The 19,460-nt window shown below is 37.6% G+C and overlaps 1 protein-coding gene across 17 annotated transcripts in view; it reads right to left on the bottom strand.

Annotated features, from left to right (window-relative positions):
- Positions 1-17,952, bottom strand: part of PRPF4B (pre-mRNA processing factor 4B) — a 38,300-nt gene extending 20,348 nt beyond the window's left edge. For all 17 annotated transcript variants that reach the window (XR_004383141.1, XR_004383131.1, XR_004383133.1 and 14 more), the window contains exons 1-5: positions 17,784-17,952; positions 8,815-10,014; positions 6,400-6,576; positions 2,507-2,662; positions 824-905 (exon numbers count right to left, since the gene is read on the bottom strand). Coding sequence is in view for 3 of the 17 variants with exons in the window: in XM_032861482.1 (XP_032717373.1) it covers positions 824-905; positions 2,507-2,662; positions 6,400-6,576; positions 8,815-10,014; positions 17,784-17,920 (1,752 nt within the window). In the remaining 14 variants the exon portion in view is untranslated. The remainder of the gene's footprint in view (positions 1-823; positions 906-2,506; positions 2,663-6,399; positions 6,577-8,814; positions 10,015-17,783) is intronic.
- Between the last annotated feature and the right edge of the window lie 1,508 nt (positions 17,953-19,460).

Raw genomic sequence — 19,460 nt, 5'->3', positions numbered from 1 at the left:
TACATCCTCTGGTGATTCAAGTTCTCCTTTGCTCTGACCCACCAGTGCCTGATTTATGATTTGCTATGTATGTGCAGGTAAGCTGGCACAAACTATTCTTTCCTTTTGCCTGTTGTCTTCCTTATAGCATCTAAACATTTTTCACTTTTTCCAGAATGTGTTCTCAACTTTATCACTCACCTTCCCATTATCAGAAGGTGTTACACTTCACAGGGACAGCCATCCACAAAAGATCTAGTGGCCATGGCTCTATCTCAGGATGCCTGAGACATAATGGACAATCTTCCAAGGCAGGTAATCTTATTATTAAATGACCACACAAAGACCTATGTACAATACCCTCTCCCCACCCCATTTTCTAAATCACTTACTTCTAAACTACATTTAAAATTATTTTTGAGATGTTCCATTTAAGCAATCACATTTACACAAGAATCTGTATACGTTTGTTTTTTTAGACATTAAAAGTGTTTTTCTCCCCTCCACAAAGAAATAAGTATAAGTACATAATTTTTTGCTACATGAAATTCCTCCAATTTATTCTATACTCATTTATGAGGGTTTTCTTAAAAAAAAAAAAAACAAAACTTCAAATTTTGTCTTAATAAAAGGCTTATATCTTAATCCTATATATAACAAAAAAGGACACCATTTAAACTTAAGAAACTATCTTTTCAAATCTCATAAAGATAATTTCACATATACACTCCTTTAAGACTTCCTCAATTGCTACTACCACTGATTCTTTATTAAAGAAAAACCCTTTTACTTGGAGAGTAATTATTTAAAAAGGATTACTCAACACTTTACTAATATCACATACCTGAACTATTGCCTGCCTCTGTATTCTTCTCTGTTCTATTAGGGCTTCTTCATCTTCTTCTTCTACATCAAAGTCTTCAAGGCTTAAAAAAAAAAACCAAAAAACACACATATATACACATAATTAATTCCAAGCATCCCTAATTAGAAAGTCATAACTGTTACATAGTATTAAAATAAAAACTAGAAAACATAGGTTATCCACAAGTTCCAGCAAAAGTTTTAAGCCATCTTACTCTCTTTATTCTCTTTATAAACTCTCTCAGTTGCCTGGTTTAGAATCCTGGCAAGTAATTTAACCCTCTGTATCTCGTTTTTTCTCCTCACTTGTTTCATGGCACCGAACTAGGGAACAAAAGAAAGATCCTTAAGTTCAAAAAAGTGACCCCTGGCTCTACCATGACCTTGCTATTACTAAAGTCATTTCACCTAGCCAGGCTCAGTTTTAACCCCTAACAGAACAAAAGTGAGACACATAAAACTAGTACCTTCTCTGAGTCATAGAAAGCTATAGATCCTTGGAAAGCTATGGATCCTTTTCCTATCAAAAATGCAGATGTAAATATTTGCATACAATCTGACAGAGAATGTGGCTCTACCTCCAGACACTGGCCCTGACTGGTCCCAATTTCCTCCCGAAGACGTCCAAATCTTTACAATCCCTCCCCACACAGCCTCTTTTATGATCTGCGAATGTTCACTAAAAACCAGTAAGCAAACTGTACTCAAAGGTATCAGGACCTATGTTCAAAATCCTTCACTTAACTTGCATATCACATAGCTCTGACTAGGCTTTCAGGACTTTAGTGCTACTGACATTTTGACAATTCTTCGTTACAGGAGAGGGTGCTACCCTGTGCACCGGCAGATGCTGAACAGTATCTCTGGTCTCTAGGCACAAGATGGCAACCAGAAATACCTTTAGATATTGCTGAAATGTCCTCAGAAAGGCAAATTACTCCCAGCTGAGGATCACTGCTCTAAATTATCTTATTTTTTGAGATGTTCCAACCAGACAACTAAATTCACATTAAAAAATTTTCTCACTAGACACTGAAATGTTTCTGTATTTTCCACACTGTAATAGGCATTCCTAACAACAGACAGCCTCAACTGCAAAGTAGGTTACCATTTTCACAAACTGAAAAGTTTAAAAATTACTATATCCCTCCACCCCCAACCACTGCAAAACTTCTAATCAAGGTTGGTAGGGCTACCTAACAGATCTGTTGTCTCTAGTAAAAAATGAAAAAGGGAAGGCTCATATATACTCCAGCCAAAATTGAAACCTCTAAATTCAGAAAACCATGATCTCTGCCACATTACCTATAAAATATGCACAAAAAAATAAACTTTTAGGGTGCTTGGATAGCTCAGTGGGTTAAGCCTCTGCCTTCGACTCAGGTCATGATCTCAGGGTCCTGGGATTGAGGCCTGCATCAGGCTCTCTGCTTAGCAGGAAGTCTGCTCCTCCCTGCCACCCGCCCCACCTGCCTGCCTGCCTACTTGTGATCTCTCTCTCTCTCTGTCAAATAAATAAGTAAAATTAAAAAAATAAACTTTTAAATTCAGGACCTAATTAATAGATTCACTTATAATATCCAGGTGGAAATTAAAAGATTTCCAGATCCAATAGTACTTGTCTAAATTGGAAAAAGGAAATTATGGGAAATTCCATTCTTACTTATCATCCGATGAAGATTCTTGTTCAACTTTCATTCCTTCAGAAAGACTTCCTTTAAATTTATCTTCCTTTACTTTGCTTCTGCTCCTACGTCTACGACCACCCCGTGATCGAGACCGCCTTCTCAAGCGTGACCGGCTCCTCCGACCTCTGTCCCTATTTTGGGGGGGAGGGAGGGAATTATACATACACACATTTTAAAGATCAATTAAAGGTAGAGAATCTATGGGTGTGTTGGGGGCAGTAGTATATACGAACTTATACTTTTCAAAAGCTCAGGTTTGCTGTGAACTTAAAACTACTCTAAAAATGCAATCTTTTAAAAAGAGATTAATTAAAAATTTAAAGTTAAGTAACATATCAGAAAGATCAGGGGTAATCAGCTTCACTGAAGATAACTAAAACACAGCTATTGTTCTTACTGGACTGTAAAGGGTCACGAAAGAACTTTGGGGGCAATGGAAATGTTCTTGATTATGATGATTACGTGTTTGTCAAAACTCACATAACTTTACACCAAAAAGGATGATTTTATGTGAATGTTTAAATAAAACCGAATTTAAAAAGAGATCACTGGTAATAAGGTATAGAAAAGATAAATGTGACAAAAATTCCAAATCTAATTAATATAGCCTTCAGATGTTTTTCTAAGTGCATAAAGGTCTTGCCTCATGTCTAACAAAAACTGGTATCATGGCTCAAGCATTAAAGGTGAAGTTTATGTTGGAAAGATGCTATGGAACTCCAAAGAGAAAAGGTTGCTAAGTCTACAAAGAATTGGCAAACTCCCAGTTAATGTCACATCTGACTACCAAGCTTTGTCACATTTCTCAAGAAACCTTACTAAAATAACATGAAAAGAACAACTGAAAAGAAAATCCTCAGGCAAAGAGAATGCGAAGATCTATGACAACAGAAATATCAACAAAATCTTGATGTGTGAACTGGATAGAATAGTAACAAATCAAATTTAAATATTAGTCCAATAGGACTAATAAAGTAAGAAAGAAACCAGTAAATGCATGCCACAAAACCCAAGAAAGCCTCAGGAATTGGAGACAACATATTCTGTTGGATGCAGTGTGAGGTAAAAACTAAAAGAACTGGTTGAAAGCCTTAGGAAAAGCTTGCCTCTGTACAGTCCCATTCCTTACTCAGCAGAAAATGCCAAACATTCTTCACGTTCTGGCATAATACTTAAAATTTTTTAGAGAGGTGTAGGTTGTTATAAAAACTGACCCAAGGTAGCAGGGAGGCACAGTACTGAACGTTAAATGATTAAGGGGAGGTCTACATTATGAAGAACCACAACTCTCCCAGCAGCCATGTCAATATTCTCCAGCAGATGAGAGAATTCTGGAAAACTGGTAGCCCAAAAGAATAGGGCTACAGTCAGATATGCTAAAGAGATTTAGTTACACTGAAGTGATACCCACGAATACACATATTCTACATTCTTAGAATGGAAGAAAGCTTCCATTCAGCTTTCACAGTGGCTAAGTTTTAAATGAGAATAGGCAACAAGAAGGATCTGGCTGTTTATGAGTAAAGTGCTCAAATGAAAAAGGTAAAGGAACAAAAGAAATAGGGAAGAAACAAAGCATAGGTATGAAAACTATTAAGAACAAAAATTCCATAAAATAAACTCATTATCACCTTTGACCCAAGAGATGTTACTTCTATAAAACATGAGTAAAATGGCATAAAAAAATTAAGCAGCCAGCAAGTCTTAGAAATAAAAAATAAATATACATGAACACAGGGGGGAAAAAAAAGAATCAATAGAAAGGTAAGAAGGGTGAATGGGAAAATCTCCTAGACTGAAAGTGGAACAAAAGGACAAACAGGAAAGAGGACTGTGTGTGGGGGGAAATCAATGGAACAATAAAGTAGGTCCAGTGAAGGAGGGGGGGTGCAAACGGGCAAGAAAGCAAACCAAAACCAAAACCAAAGAAATAAAATTTCCCAGAATAGGCAGCCATAATATCCTGGCTTTAAAGGGCCTATGTAGTGCCCAACAAAATTAATGGAAAGAAAAGAGCCATGCACCAAGGAACATTATAGTGGAATTCAAGAACACAGAACAGTTATTTATAAAGAGAGGGAGAGAAAAAACCAAGTCCTTTAAGAAATGCCCAAGCATCAGAATAGGACTTCTCACTAGCAGTATTGGAAACTAGAAATCAGTGGAGTAACAATTTCAAAATTCTTAAGAAAAAATTATTTCAACTTGCAATTCTACTCCTTGACAAATCAAATCAGCAATGGGGATTTAAAAAAGGGGGGGGAGGCTTCTGAGAAACAAAGGTCCCCCAAAATATCCTTTTCATAGAAAGCTACTGGAGATGCATTAACAAAGCAAGGAAGTAAAACCTGATGATGCTGGACACAGGAAAGGGAATCACAAAATAAGACAGAAAGGAATATCTGGAAGACAGAAAACGGAAAACAAATTCTACAGTAATTGTATAAGCAGGCCCATTAGTCAGCTTGGAGCCAGAAGGTCAGAAGCATTAGGAGTAAGGTCTTTCCTTGCCCCCTTCCCCTGAGTACTTGGCTCAACAATGAGCAATACGCACAAGAGCATAATGACTGTAACAGCAACATAGAAAAATGTTATACAATTAGGTAGAAGAGAAAGTGTGATGGGTGGAATTAAAAAAAAAAAAAGGAGATGCTGGGGTGCCTGGGTGGCTCAGTCTGTTAAGTGCCCAACTCGGAATCAGCTCAGGTGTTAATCTCAGGTGGGGTTTTGAGTTTAAAACCCCACACTGGGCTCCACAATGACCATGGAGTCCACTTAAAAAGAAAAAAGAAAAGAAACATACATAACTGCCCAAAGTAAGAAATCAATAGATAATATGGCAGTAACTTCAAAAATTTAAACATATACAACCTCCGACGAAGCACTTCTGCTTCAAGAAATCTAGTATACAAAAATACTCAGAGATTATGCAATGATGTATCCACCAACTGGAATATAAGCCTTTGGTGTGCTGTCTTTTTAAACTACATTAATGTATTAGTTCAATTAAAAACGTTAAAAAAATTGGCAAATCAAAGTCCACTTACGTCTGAGTTAAAATGTTTAAACACAGGACTGTCTGAGTGGCTTAGCTGGTTAAGGTTAAGTGGTGGACTTTTGTTTTGGCTCAGGTCCTGATCTCAGGGTTGTGAGATGGAGCCTGAGGCTGGCTCTGTACTCAGTGGGAAGTCTGTGGGAGATTCTTTCCCTCTGCCCTCCCACAACTTGCATGCTTTCCCTAAAATAGATACACCTTTAAAACAAATTTAATGCATATATTTTAAAATGATTCCTGCTTTACAAACCAACATTTTGATTAACCAACTCACTACGTTTGCTTCACAAAAAATGGTTTCTACTACTGTTGAGTTAAACAATTGTTTGCCCAAGAGTTTCACAATCATGTTAGATCTTAGATCATCTTAGATCATGTTCTAAGAGGACCAAATACAAGTTAATAGAAAAATGGAGAGCCGCAATTACATAAAGACTGGAAACTGGGCTACTTATTTATTACCTTATGATCCATCCTGCTTAAAACAAAACAAAACAAACCTGTAAGCATAGCTCATGTAGGATTTATCTTTCTCAAGAAGTAGGAAAAAAGTGTCTCCCTTTCAAAAGATTGTTTTTAATGAACCACTGATTTAAATTTGAAAAAAAGATAAAGGAAAATCAGTGTGTGTGAAATATCACAAGGTGGAAAAAAGGAAACCATATGGTACTGCAGCTACAATTTTTCACAGAGAAAAATGGTCTTTAAGAAAACCTACCGCATGAGCTAATATGAACCCACCAAATGAGCTAATATGAGAAGCATACAGAATTTAAAGAATTAAAAAGGTCAATATACGTAACATATCTCTACCTCCTCCGAGGGGACCTGCTTCTTCTCCTGGGTGACCTACTACGTCTGAGTGGGGAACGAGACCGTCTTCTAATGGGAGATCTACTTGCTCTTCTTCGGGTTGGAGACCACCTATTGATTGGGCTGGCATCTTTTGATCTTTCACGTCTACTGAGGATATCATCTCGAGGTCGTGTTCTTAAAGGGACCAAATACAGGTTAATAGAAAAATATATTAATGAATTTGTTTGGCACATAAAAGACATCTTAAGAAAGGCACACTAACCTGAAGACAGTGCACAGAGATTAATATGTTTTGCAACAAAACTTGAATTCAGAAAATCACAATGATATTTTGGTGTTATGGTATGCACTACAGTAAAAGGTCTACTTCCTCTGGTCTCACGATTTGAAAAATTATAAAGGTTATTCACCTTGTTAAGCCACGACTCTAATTCCAGACAAACACCTCAAATAAAACTTGTCTAAATTTTGACATTTTTGTAATAGAGTCTTATTTTTAATATATTACATGTAACAACATCTTACAATGACTCTTAACCTTAGAACAAAGAAAATGTAACTGAGGGTTTAGAGAAAGGGACAGTCACCTACTCAAGGAAATACATATTATATAACTTTCCTGGAAAGACATGTGACAATACTTTATAAAATGTAAATGTACATTACCTTAGACTTTGTGATTTCACTTCTATGAATCTATTCTATTAAAAACTTCACACATAAACAACAGACATCTTTGCAAATAATCCTGAAAAACTGGAACCAACCAAAATTTTCGTGTTTCAATAAGGAAATGATTAGAAGTGACCCCTGAATATGGGTTTGAATGGAGCAGGTCCACTCACATGCAGACTGTTTTTACAGTACAGTACTACAAATGTATTTAGTCTTCCTTAGGATTTTCTTATCTCTAACTTAATTATAACAATACAGTATACATAATACTAGAGCATACAAAATATGTGTTCAGTTATTGGTTAAGATTCCAGTGAGCAGTAAGCTATTAGTAATTAAATTTCCGGAGAGTCAAAAGTTATCTGCCCGTTTCTGTCTGTAAAGGACTGGTGACCATAACATGTTGTTCAAAGTGCAACTTTGTATATATATACTATGAAATACAGTGTTGCTATATAAAGAGCTAAAAGAGATCTTTACTGTCACAGAAAAGTTTCAGAAAAAAAAGCAGATCACATTTTAACATGTAGGACTCCATTTCTGTAAGAAAGAACATTCATAAAATTGTATGTGCATAAAAAAATAACTAGAAGGACATATTGTTATCACTTATAGTGGAGAGATGAAAAGGGAAAGACTTTACAGGCTTCTGCCTTATCTGAATTTCTCTTTAATTAGTACCTTTTCTGTAATTAAAAAAAAAAAACTGTTTCAAATATTCAACTATAGTCCTTAATAAACTGCTCAGAATTTCCTTTTCAAATTGAAGGCAAATTGAAAGAAACAAAGATTCAGAAACACTTTAGAGGACATAATCAGCAATACTAACTGTCTCAATTTAGAAAGCTAAAGGAAGAAGGGGGCCATTTAATTACAATGCCACTTAGAAGAATTAAGAGTATCTAAGATACAGCACTTTGTGCAAACAGTGTTCTTGAAATTTTTCAGAAAACGATTTAAACTTCAAGGTCAGCTTGTATTTATATTCACACACAATACATGGCCAGGAATTTTTATCTTTACGTAGTATAAGCAAACCTTCTTTTAAGCTAAACCTGGCTGATAATTTCACATGTCCAATTATTCAACATAAAGATACTAAAAAAATCAGTTTCTAAAGTAGTTCAGACTAGTCTAAATAATCCCCACCCACTCTGCTAAAATCCTTCTTGTGCCTTAAATACCTATTAGTTCTATGATGGCGAGGTAAACGGAATAATCTCCCAATCTATAAATTTTCTCACTTATAAACTGAATATGAGTCATTCCACTTTGTGAGGAGGGATAATCACAAGAATTTGAGGGGGAAAAAAACTGATAGGCTAAAAGTATTATATAAATTCCCCTTACTTCCCATAAATGGGACTACATAAATGGGTATACGTGATTTATCGGCCAAATTACTTGGATTTAAAGGAGCGACCGCAAACCTGATACTAAATTAAGAACTTGGGGAAAAAAAACTGATTGTATTTATAAATCTTTAAATCTTTTAGTCAAGCTACTCATTAAAAAAGTACAATTATTAATATAGTTAGTGGACAGGATCTTCTTAAAACCATAAAACTACCATAAGACTACCGTAAGACTACTTACAACCGTAAAACTACTGTAAGACTACTTAAAACCATAAGACTGATTATATTACCTTATTTTTTATTGTCCACAAGTTCTAGTTTCTCCTTTTTAAAATCTGGTGCATTGGTAAAAAGTATTAACATTTTGAAAACAAGTTACCTTGGAGAAGAAAGTCTTCTCCTTTCTGGTTCTCTTCGTTTTCTTTCCAAGGATCGGCTCTTGGCTCTTCTACCAGGAGACAGAGTTCGGGAAGGTGATTTGCTTTGTTTAGACCTTCTATCATTTACAAGTGGAGATCTACTTCTCCTTGACTTATCCCGCTGTTTTGGAGACAAACTTCTTCTTTTAGGACTTCGACCAGGTCTTCTACTGGGTGACCGATTTTCTTTCCCAGAAGAAGCATCTTTAGAGGGAGATTTAATTGGCTTCTTTTCTTTATCCGTGTCAGACCGTTTTGATTTTCGCTCTTTGGACCGTGATCTTCTGTCTTTGGATTTACCTCTTAAGTCAACTGGGGATCTGGATTTCTTGCCTCGATCACGACTTCTACTTTCATTTATAATTGGGGATTTTTTCCTGTCTTTTGACCTACTTTTATCCTCAATTTTAACTTTGTCATCAGCAGGAGATCTAGCCTTCCCAATTTTTTCTTGAGATCGCCTTCTAAGGGTAGGAGATTTTGATTTCCTTGCTTGATCTTGAGACTTACTTCTCTTGGATGGACTTTTGGACTTTTTCCTCTCCTTTGACTTGCTCCTAGTTGTCTTCTCTTTAACTATTTCAACACCTCCCTTACTTTTCTTTTTATCACTCCTATGTCTAGTCCGTTCTTTGGATCTGCTTTTACTTCGCTTTTTTGTACTATTTTTATTGTCCATTAGTTCAAGTTTCCCCTTTGTACTTGAAGATCTGGTACTAGACCTATTTCCATTTCTTGCTTTTTCATGTATCTCCCCCTCTTCTTCAGAGCCAGACTCATAACCTTGTAATATGAGCCCCATCCCAGATTGGACCTTTCCTTCCATTAACTCATTATCAAGTTCAGCTTTAATCAAGGCTCTCTGTTTTTCCAAGTCTTCCAGCAATGCTAAATCATCAAGTTTAGTTCTTTTTGCTGGAGAAAGACCTTCTTTGTCAGAAGCATCAATAGCTTCTTTTCTTTTGTGTTTCTTATGTTTATGCTTATGTTTATGTTTTTTATCCTTGTCTTCTTCTGAGGAATGTTTATGTTTCTTATGTTTACTTCTGTGTTTATGCTTCTTTTTTTTGTGACGACTGTGCTTATTTTGAGATTGGTCTTCTGATACTTCTCCATTTTCTTCATTTACACTCTTTTCGGAATTATCAGCATCTTCTATCCTATAAATGTATCAAACACATTTCAAAATTGTATCATTTATCAAGCATTTAGTCGCAACAATATAATAATAAAATACATCCCAATGTAATACATGAAGTTAGTCACTGAAATATTTTCGGAACAGCTTCAGACATTTTACTGCAAAGATATATGGCAAAAACTGACTTAGTGATTTAACTTAATGGCTGAACTCAAATAGACTACAAACAAGAGGGAGGTTAAAATAATCACACTTAATAAAAAGAAAATCCAAAACCAGTATAATAAAATGTTAATATTGATTTACAGTCACTCAGTAACTTGTTTTTAAACCATAATTTCCCACACAGACTTAAAATCAAATCTACGTGCCACCCCCCCAATCTCTTTCTCTACTTTAAATTGAGAAGTATACTTTTCTTTTTAAAATCTTTACAACCAGTATTCAGCTATATCCAAAACAGGCATTCTATCAATGTGCAGTGGTGGCTGATGCTGAGTATAACACACCTTCCAAAGGTTAAAATTTCAGAGTGATCTGACCAGGAGTTACGAAGCTCAGCCTGTAGTGGCCACTGAGCAGCCATGTGGTATTAGACTGAATCACATCAAAGGATCTCCTGTAGGTCAACAATAGTTCAATATCAGCCAAAGCTTACAGTTCAAATAATATTTATTCAATGGGCTATTTAATCTCTTTAAATTTCAAATGAAAGATTAGTTTCCCAAAGTATGCTCATATTGATTGGTGCCATGCAAAAATAATGTTAATAAAATTAATTACACCAAAGGGTAGCTTTTGTGTTTAAATGTTTAGACTATGCTGAGTTTATGATTCCAAATTATTTTGCTAAATCCTTGCAGTTCATTATTTAACCTTCTCCTTTAAAATCATTCCATACTAAAACATCACATCCCAGACTTTAAATCATCTGGATTCTGACAATCACAATATTTGGAGGAAGATATGGATTATTTTGTCTAAGTCCTTCAAGTTATGTACTCCTGTACTTCTAGTAAATTTATGATTTGTGCCAAAGTTAAGAACTAAGTTATTCAATTTTTTTTTTCTTTAAGAGAAGGAAAGGGAGGGGGAGGGAGGTGGGGGAGAGAGATAATGTTAAGCAGGTTCCACACCCAGCACAAAGTCAGATCTGGGGCTCAATTTCATGACCCCCACCCTTTTTTTAAAAGATTTTATTAATTTATTTGACAGAGAGAGAGATCACAAGTAGCACAGAGGCAGGCAGAGAGAGGGCCAACAGGTTCCCTGCCGAGCAGAGAGCCTGATGCAGGGCTCAATCCCAGGACCCTGAGATCATGACCTGAGCCAAAGGCAGAGGCTTAACCCACTGAGCCACCCAGGTGTCCCAATTTCATGACCTTTGATCATGATCTGAGCCGAAATCAAGAATCAAACCCTTAACTGATTGAGCCACCAAGGCACCCTGGAATTCAATTTCTTTTAATATTTTTTTAAATAATGTGTAAGACTAGTACCAGCCATCCTCAAGGAAATTATAGTCCAGTGGAAAAGAAAGTCACATGAAACACTGGAAGAATGCAGTGATAAAAGATGGAACAATGATCACCTAACATCACTCTGAAAAAGATCAAGGAGATCACAGAAAAACCCAAGTTATTTGTTAAGCAGAAACTCTGAAAGGACAGAAGAAATATTTATTGAGAAGGAACATGGATCAGAAAATAAAGGTTGAGTAATAACGTCCTAGAGAATGAGTAAGAAATTAACAAGAAAGGAAAAGAGTACTTTAGATTGGGGGGGGGGGGAGGTGACAAAAGGTACAGTTATAAATAGCAAACTATAAGCAGATCAGTGTTGCCAGGGCATCAAACTTTTGAAGAAACTGGTCTAATGGCTAAGATCTCAAATGTACCAATTCCAGGAGATAAAAAGATATTACAGGAGATTCTTCCTAGAATGGCTGAGATAGAGTCAGAGGCTCACTGGGGTCAGAGGCCCAGATCTACAGGGTTAGACTGCTAGACAGTGGTCTGTAAGGACACTGCCATTACAGCAGGAGTCAGAGGGGAGTCTGGTCCCCCAGCCAGGTCTCAGTCTTCAGTAAACTTGGAAGGCTTGGAGAGGGAGGTGACATACTAGAGGTATGCTTGAAAAGTTCTTAGTTGGTAACAATGAGGTGGTATGGAGAACATGAAGAACATACAACTACCACAGAGCAAGAACCTTAATTTTTGTCAGACTGCCAATCTCCATTTTGGTACTGTGAACTCTGAGTACTGAAGGGAGCTGCAGAGAAAGCTGGATCTTCTGGATGACAGGTTTTAGTATGGACTGACTTCTCTCTAATGGGGAATGAAGATGACAGAATAAATACAGCAAGGTTCTCTGGGATCATCAAATTTTCTCAAAGACTTAAAAAAAGAAAGTGTAATATCTTTACATGGGGGAGAAAAAAAACCCAGTATGGTTCTATTATGGTGAGGAGAGAGGGGAGATCACAGATTTAAGTAGAGATACAAAGATTTATTTTTTAAGGTTTATATTTGAGAGAGAGTGTGTAAAGAGGGGGGGAACAAGAGAATCCTTAAGCAGACTCCCTGCTGATTATGGGGCCCTCCATGGGGCTCGTTCCAAGACCCTGAGATCAAAACCTGAGCTGAAACCAAGAGTCAGATGCTTAACCAACCAAGCCACCCAGGTGCCCCACTACAAAGTCATTTCAACTTTGTTCCTTTTACAGGCTGTAACCTCATATAGGTAACCACATCCCTTCACTTGAAATCTCCCATCAAGCTAGAAAGTGATGGTGTATGTTTTTTTCCCCCCCCAAAATTCGACTTGTAGGGGGAAACATGTGAGAAAAACTGAATTAGGCTAATTTAAGATTTGGAGACAAGTATGGAGAACCTGCTTAAAGGCTGACAATAATTTTCAGGTATATAAAATCTCAGTCCCAAAGTACAAAATTCTAGTCGATAAGCTAAAACTCAAACTATCTAAAGACCCTTTAATGTGTCTTCAAGAACCAGTCTCCAGAGTGAGACTATCTGGGTTCAAATCCTGATTGCAATACTTACTAGCTGTGTGGCCTCAGGCAAATTTCAGTTATCTCTGCTCTGCAGGAACCTCATCTACAAAATGGAGAAAACAGTACCTACTCAAAGCAAGCTGTCAGGATTGCATTGTTGTTAACAGATGTTATTAAGCTCATGATGGTGCCTAGCACAGACCAAGTGCTTCAAAGGTGAGAGATTACTCTTACTGGATAAAAAGATTTACTTACTACGACACTGCAGAGCTGTCAGGGTTGACACTAAGAATATTATTTTCAGTAAAATGGTCAAAGAGCATGGACTGAGTCAAACCACCTTGTTCAAATGGTGTTTCCAACATGACACACCTAGTGTAACCTTAGGCAAGTCGTTCCTCCATGCCTCAGTTTTCTAATTGTACACTGGGGAAATAACAGTATTGATAAATCACAGGTTTGTTGCAGCAATAAGTTCATATATATAAAAGGCTACCACACAAATTACTGAAGAAATACTGTCTAAGTCTCCAGGACAGAGGAGACTAAGTTTCAAGGAAGTTAAATGGTCCTGCCTTTGGTCAAACACACATCAAGCTAGTGAGAAGGCTAGTATTACAAGTCAGTCAAGAGCTCTTCCATTTGATTGAAGATGCTTTTAAAATGTCAGATCATATCACTACTCTATGTGACAGTTGATTATTGCTTCCTATCACATTCAGAGTAAAAACCAAAACTGTTTACAAGGCCCCATACTATCTGCCCAACCTCCCCAACACACTGATCCTACTACTTTCCTCCCACACTCACTATGCTTTAGCCACATCGCTCCCCTTAAACAATAGTTAAAACCTATCTCAGGGCCTTGGTACTGGTCCTTGCCGTTTCTCCACCTAGAATGCTTTTCCCAGACATATACATTACTGGTTCCTTTCCCCAGCCTCAGATCTTTGCTTAAATTACTTTCTCAGTCAAGTTTTCCTCACCAATTCATTTTAATCATTACCCTCACCCTACCACAGACATATCCCCTTGCTCTTATTTTTTTTTTCTCTGAAGTAATTGCCACCACCTAATTCTTGTTTGCCTCTCTGTATTGTAACATATGCCCTGTGAGAGCAGAATTGTAATTTACTTATTAGTTCACTGTTCTATCCCTAAGGCCTAGTAAACTTCTGAACCTAGAGTAACCAGGTACTCAGTAAGTAATTTGTTGTGTCAATGAAATGATTTATATAGATAACACATAAAAGTTGTATTCATTAGACTACAGCTCGGCTTACACTGCCTATACTATGCTGATCTCTTGACAGGAAACATTTTGGTTTTGCTCAATTATATGTCCACTGCATACACCTATCCGGTGGATGCAGTACCTCAAAATGATTTAAATTTAATTACCTCCCTCCCCAAGAAAAATCTACTCTTTGAACCCTCTTCTAGTGCTTTCTACAATTTACAAGTGTTCCAGGACTTGCAAATCAAAATTCTTAAGAGTTTACCCAGATAGGAAGTAATTTCCTTCAAAAGAAAATCTAGCTCCTAAAGCTTCTGAGAATTTAGAAGCTATATTGTGATGTCCACTGTCACTTCAGAGTTATTTATCTGAGTGGCTCTAGTTTCTAATGTAACTTAATGAATGTTATCTAAAGAAATGATTCCATTACTGACAAAGACGCGAAAAGCACTTAGGGCCCATTAGTTTAACCTTAATAATTCTAGAGTTCTCCTATGCTAGGGTTCGTAGACCTTCACCCTCAAGTTGCTCTCTCAATGCAAATTCCATAGAAAATACCAGCTGAAGTCTGACTACATAAATTAGGAAAATGTGAACTCAGTGAATTGATGGCATATTACACCAAACAAGCTTGTGCTAAAGCAGCTAATTTAGGTTCAACATCAACAACTTTCTTCTAAAACTTTACAGAAAGGTACCCTGATAACAAAAGTCTTCTTGCATAGTTCATATCTGTAATAAACACAGGTATTTAAGTTCCATATACGCAAATTTACATTTTAGCATTTACGTTCTGCAATTTAACACTTTTGCAATTTACACATTTAGCAGGTCTATATTTAAACCAATATGGTCTATAACAAGTTTGTCATAAAACAGTACTTACTGAGAATTGAGTAATATCCTTCAAATCACATTATTTGGAAACGAAGCTGATTTGAAGTGCAGACTATATGCGAATATTAAAAGACTGGTTTTATCATTTATTGTTAAATGCAACGTGTAAGTTTCATCCTTCATTCAAGGGTCTCTGAGCATCTGGTACAATGAAACAACTTTAAAATAAAGACTGATTAGGAACCACTACTGTTATTTTAATTTCCTATTTCAAATTTTTAAAAAAGAATACTTTTAATGACATCTTATTTGGGAGGCATTCAATTTATGCTCTGGAAACAGAGAATGGTGAGCAAAGTGAATGCCATTACTTCTTTACAAAGAAAGTAATTAAGCCTGTTTCTCTGACAACTTCAACTACTTTAATATGGAATTAATGTAGATGTAAAAATAAGAATGGATTCAAAAAAACCAACTAGTCTTAAAATGAACTCCTCCACCCCCCCTTTTCCAAATCGGGTGTGGAAAATTAAGCTTCAAAGAATTAGAGCTGTCACATCAAAATAAAATGGACCTTTTCTGGGACACTGGAAGTCAATAAAAAGGATTTCAAACCTTAAAGGCTGTTTTTAAAAGGAGCCACCGTGTATAGTGGATGGCTAGACAATAGAATAAGTTAGGAGCAGGGCTCTAGAATTCGACTACCTGGATTTAAATCCTGGATCTGTCACTTAATGTGACCTTGGGCAAGTTAATTTCTCTGTGCTTTAGTTTAATCATTTGTAAAACAGCAACTACGTCCATAGGGTTGTTATAAGGATATTTTGTTCAGTGCTTTGAACAGTATTTGGTACTCGGTAAGTGCAAATAAGTGAATGCAGATAAAAATTTAAATGTTTAAAACCATCAAAGAGGCTGAGCTAAAGAGATGGACAAACATAAAAGCCACTAAAAGGCCTTGAACTACTTAAAATTTTTTTATTCCTTCCCAAATGTTCCACTTCGAACAGAGTTCATACAATTGCAAACTACTTGGTGTCCTCTAAAAGAACTGTTTAGACACTATATTCCAGCATTCACTATAAGGAGCACACACAGTACTTGCTTTCATACAAAATTTATTTTATTTGTTAAACATTTCCAACTAAGTGGGACACTTACAGACCAAATACTCCATTTATACCAAGAGTTCTGTGGGGGAGGCAAGGTGGAATTAAGGACTATTTATTTCAGGGGCACTCATACTGCAGAGGCATAAATAAATGCTAATTATTAAGTCTAGAATTTGAATATGCATATAAAATAGGACTCAAGCACTCCTCAAAATTAATCTGAACAGTCCCTGAAATCAAATAAATGGACGTAATACTATAGAACTTTGAAGAGGTTGCTAGAAAAAAACAGCTGCCTAACATCTGTACTGTATTGGCATAAATACTGGAACGTGCCACACTGTGGACTCAATGAGAAACAAAAAGGTGAAGTTTCATTAAAACTTTAGAATCCATCTGCTCTCTTCTAAGTCAATTTGTGAAGATAACAGAGCAATCTTCAAAAGCCCTTAATGAAAAACAGTATAATTCTCTGAGTAAAGCAAATGATTGAGGAGTCTAGAACAGAATGTATAGCAATGAAATGCTGGGGCGCCTGGTAGTAAAAATTTCTCCTCCCAGTCCCTAGCTGCTGGGAGTCTATATCTACCTCTTTCCTAAAATGGATTAAAAAAAATATCAGATAATGCTAATGCACAAAACGACCGCTCTATGAATTGTTTTAAAATCCACTCTGTTTTCGGTTCTTTGAGTTTTCCCAACATGAACAGAACAAAATACTACTTTTAAGCAACGATTAGACTTTGTAGCATATACAAGTTATGTTTTCACTTGGCCACATTGATTCTTACGTTAGCTTAATTACAGACATAAAGTGCTTGGGTTTGGAAGCAGCTACTACTTCTTCCTCTTGTACTCCCAAAGAAGCCCTACAAACTCAGGCCAAAAATGTCAGGCCTCAAAACCAAGAACTTGATCTTACTTTGCCTCAAGTTTGGAAGTTGGCAAATAAGCTGCCAATAGGCAAAGGAGAAAAAAAAAATTAACGAATGATGCTGGAGTAAAAGCACAGGGCAAGTACCCCGCTAGGGACAAACTATTATATAGCTCTAGGAGGGTCAAAGAGGGTGGCCCTAGCATCCCTTTTTCCTGTTTTCAAGTCCTTTAGGACACCAGCAGCGGGACGACGGCAGGACGTCTTAAGACTTGCAAAGTCTTGTGGATTGCCCCTCTCCCTCCACTGCTCCTCGGGTGCCCAACACCGATGCCACTGAGTGCTGCAGCCAGGGAGCTCCGCTCGGTCCCAGAGGAAGGAATACTAAGGCGCGACCGCACAGTCGCGGCAGCCGCCTCGCGCACGGGACCTGTAGAGGCCGCTCGCGCGTACGCCTCCCAGGGCAACGACGCGCGGCAGGCCGCGGCCGCCTTCGACCCAACAGCCGCGGCCTCCGGGAGAGCGAAGCTCGAAGGCCGTCGGCCCGCCCGCCCCCTACGCCTCCCGCCCAACAACGTATCGCGCGGGGAAAGGCAAAGTTTGGCTCTCGCCGTTAGGCCTTAACTTTCCCGCCCGCCCGTGCAGGTCTCCGCGGTTTCCCACTCGGCAGTCTCTCGGGCGCCGGCCTTCCGCACCGCTCGCGGAGACTACTTACTCTGGCTGTTCCCGCAGCGACAGAGTCTCCGCGGCGGCCATCTTGAACTTCCTGACTCCTCGGCGGCGGTGGCGGCGGCTTCCCGGACGGTAGAAGCTAGTGGAAGTGGAGGAAGAGGGAGAACAGCCCTCGCGCATGTGCTAACCGCGTAGGGAACCTCGGAACTCTGATTCCGCTCTAAGAATCCGGATATAGAAGTGCATCCGGGGACATGGCGCACGAGCGCCATGACGCAACTTCCGGGACGGGGGGTGGGCGTGAGGAGGTATAGGCGGCACCTGCTAAGGGTTTAGGGGTGAGTGATTTAGGCTTACCCGCTTGTCGGTCTTGGCACCCGACATTTGGTTCTGATAACTTGCTATATAAGGGAGGGAGGGAGTCGGATATCGGTATTTCGTGTGCGGTTTCGAGAGCAAGTTTCACTGAGGGGCCCACGAGTTGAGTTAATTCTCAAACGAGCGAGGGCAGACGAAATGATTTTGCTGCTGGGTTGCATGGGGACATAGTAAATTTTTTATTACTGGCTAGATAATCCAATCTGAAATGCCATTAAGGGAAAGTTTGTAGAAAGACATTTTGAGAATGCTGGGAGGTTAGGACTGTATCTAGAACGTAAATGTCTTTTAATATGGAATTATTATTAATACATTTACTTGAATCCTTTGCATTTCCTTTCAGCTTTTGCTTAATTTGGGGGTAGCAATTCGAGAGTCGTTAGGTTTGCTGGTTCAGTAGTATTTTTGATCCAAATCAATGTCATTTTTTTTCTATAATGAGTTCTACAGCAATCGATTAAATGAAACATTTTATGAGAAAATATTTACTAGCTCTTGGAGAGCTTTTAACACCAGGTTGATTTTTATATTCGTTCTCTTTCAAAAATATCTTTCTTTATACTCGAACCCAAAATCAGGGTGACGATCGCTTTTATTCTTGTAATCAACTGAGTTTGGTTTCACCATAGAAATTTGACCTCACAATATCTGGGCTTGTTATATATCTTGGTTTTCAGGAGGGAAGATTTACAAGATTTACAAATGTTTGTACAAAATGAGTCCCTCTTTGGCTTACACCTAAACGTGTTCAAAATGTTAGACGTTTTACTTTCGTGGACTCTATTAATATGGGACATTAATCCTTGGATAAGTACTGATTTTTGTGGATTCCCTCTCCTCCCTGCCTCCACTGTAGCATTTCTTTATATGGTCCTTAATTATATTGCTTTCTTTGGGAAGGATTTTTCTTTCTCCTTAACAATGAGACTCAGGTATAACTTGGAAGACATTTTTCATAGGAAAAAAGTTTTCAGAAATATGTTGAAGATGGTTTATATATTCAACCATATGTCTATTTATGTACTAATAGTGTGTAGGTTGGGATTTCAGAGTTCTAATTGTTTTCTGCCTCTAAATTCTTATCCCTATATATCTTTTCAAAAGTAGCATGAATTCAGTCTTATATTTATGGTTTATTATATTCTCTGCCCCAGCCCCCATGAAGGCAAGGCCATGTGACATTGTATCCAGATTGGCTCAGATTTTATTAAAATAACAAAAAATTATTTAAAAATAAATTTTAAAATTAAAATAGATGAACATAGTGTATGTATGTGCGAACCTACTTCAGATTTATTCTTGGAAGTAAGTGCAAATCTGTAAGAGGTCTCATCTTGGATAT

Source organism: Lontra canadensis, unplaced genomic scaffold, assembly GCF_010015895.1.
Source record: "Lontra canadensis isolate GAN:19392208 unplaced genomic scaffold, GSC_riverotter_1.0 scaffold21, whole genome shotgun sequence".
NCBI classification, from domain to species: Eukaryota; Metazoa; Chordata; class Mammalia; order Carnivora; family Mustelidae; genus Lontra; species Lontra canadensis.
The sequence above is the reverse complement of the archived record's forward strand: the minus strand, read 5'-3'. Positions and strand labels throughout refer to the sequence as shown.